Below are 1,300 nucleotides of genomic sequence, written 5' to 3'. Positions count from 1 at the left end.
TGGCAAGTACTGTATAGCGGGAAATTTGGAGGGACTAAAATTTGGCAAATTGCTAAATTTTGATGATAGGCAATTTTACTTTGGCGAATTTGTTGCCACGTGCCATTGAGCATGCATATGATTGCTGAAAATGGCTGGTTTTTATTTTGGTGAATGGCTATCAAAACGCCAAATTCGCCAAATTTGATTCACTTCAAAATTTCCCGCTATATAGTATTTATAGCAAGAGTCCATTTTGCCAATAAACTCCATGCACTATTTTAAGCCTCAATGGCACACAGGCATAAATTTAAAAACTGGCTTTAATTACTAAATCATTATTTTCCAAAATACCTATCATACGATAGCTCTCTCCCTCCCTCTCCCTCTCTCCCTCCCTCCCCCCTCTCTCTCCCTCCCTCCCTCTCCCTCCCTCTCCCCCCTCTCTCTCTCTCCCTCTTTACATTGTCTTCCATTGTAGTTGATGGTCTCTCCAGGTTGATTTGAATGATAAATTGAGTCAGTAATAAAACAAACACTCTCATACCCTCTTGCCTCTAGTAATACTGACAGTGTCAATGGATGCCTACAAATGTATAAGAAAATATAACTACATGCATATTCTTTATTTTTTTTAAAATACACTGCATACTGTACAAGGTGATTTATTGGCAAGGAATTAATATTGGTGATTGGCAGTTCTATGAAGAAATCACCAATATAAAATCTGCCATTTTGTTTCAATTCGCCCTTAACTTTCCACAGGCAAATTCACTAAAGACATGTAATACTCAATAAATTATCTTGTATGGTATTGGCCATAAATCACTGTTAATTCTTACACGTGTGCCAAGTCTCCTATTACTTCAACAGTTGGCGGTATTATGTCAGTATATTCTGGTAAATTAGGATATACTGATGCTAAACCAATGTTAACTAATCCTGGGAGCCTACAGAAAAGAAAAGAGTGAGAGAAAAAGAGAGAAGGGGAGAGAAGAAATACAAAAGTAACATATTCATAATAGAAGGACAAAAGATGAAAAGGAAGGAGATATGCGCCAAAGAAAAATTACGAGATATGATATGAAATTAATATGTGTGACTTGTCTTACCTATGATGAAAGCTGCACACATTAAATAAATGTGTTATATGCATTGGTTCCTTTGATAGTCTCAAAGCATCTAATATCTCACTCTCACTTGCTTCTTTATCATGCCCCAATGAAGGCTTTATACCTCTATAGTAATTTTTTAAATAAATGAAAAATAATTAAATAAAATTAATTAATTAATACCGTAGGGCGCCTTTTTTCAAGGGCTG

General features: G+C 35.6%; 1 protein-coding gene across 1 annotated transcript; it reads right to left on the bottom strand.

Moving 5' to 3' along the window:
• Positions 1-443: 443 nt before the first annotated feature.
• On the bottom strand, positions 444-1,217 carry LOC105316281 (uncharacterized; the record flags this gene model as incomplete). Its single annotated transcript, XM_011411106.1, has 3 exons — positions 444-565; positions 822-929; positions 1,092-1,217. Coding segments are annotated over 3 exons (356 nt in total), but the record flags the coding sequence as incomplete, so codon positions are not given.
• Positions 1,218-1,300: the final 83 nt, after the last annotated feature.

Source organism: Amphimedon queenslandica, unplaced genomic scaffold (genome assembly GCF_000090795.2).
Source record: "Amphimedon queenslandica unplaced genomic scaffold, v1.1 AMPQUscaffold_2469_Cont25529, whole genome shotgun sequence".
Taxonomy (NCBI): Eukaryota; Metazoa; Porifera; class Demospongiae; order Haplosclerida; family Niphatidae; genus Amphimedon; species Amphimedon queenslandica.
The sequence above is the reverse complement of the archived record's forward strand: the minus strand, read 5'-3'. Positions and strand labels throughout refer to the sequence as shown.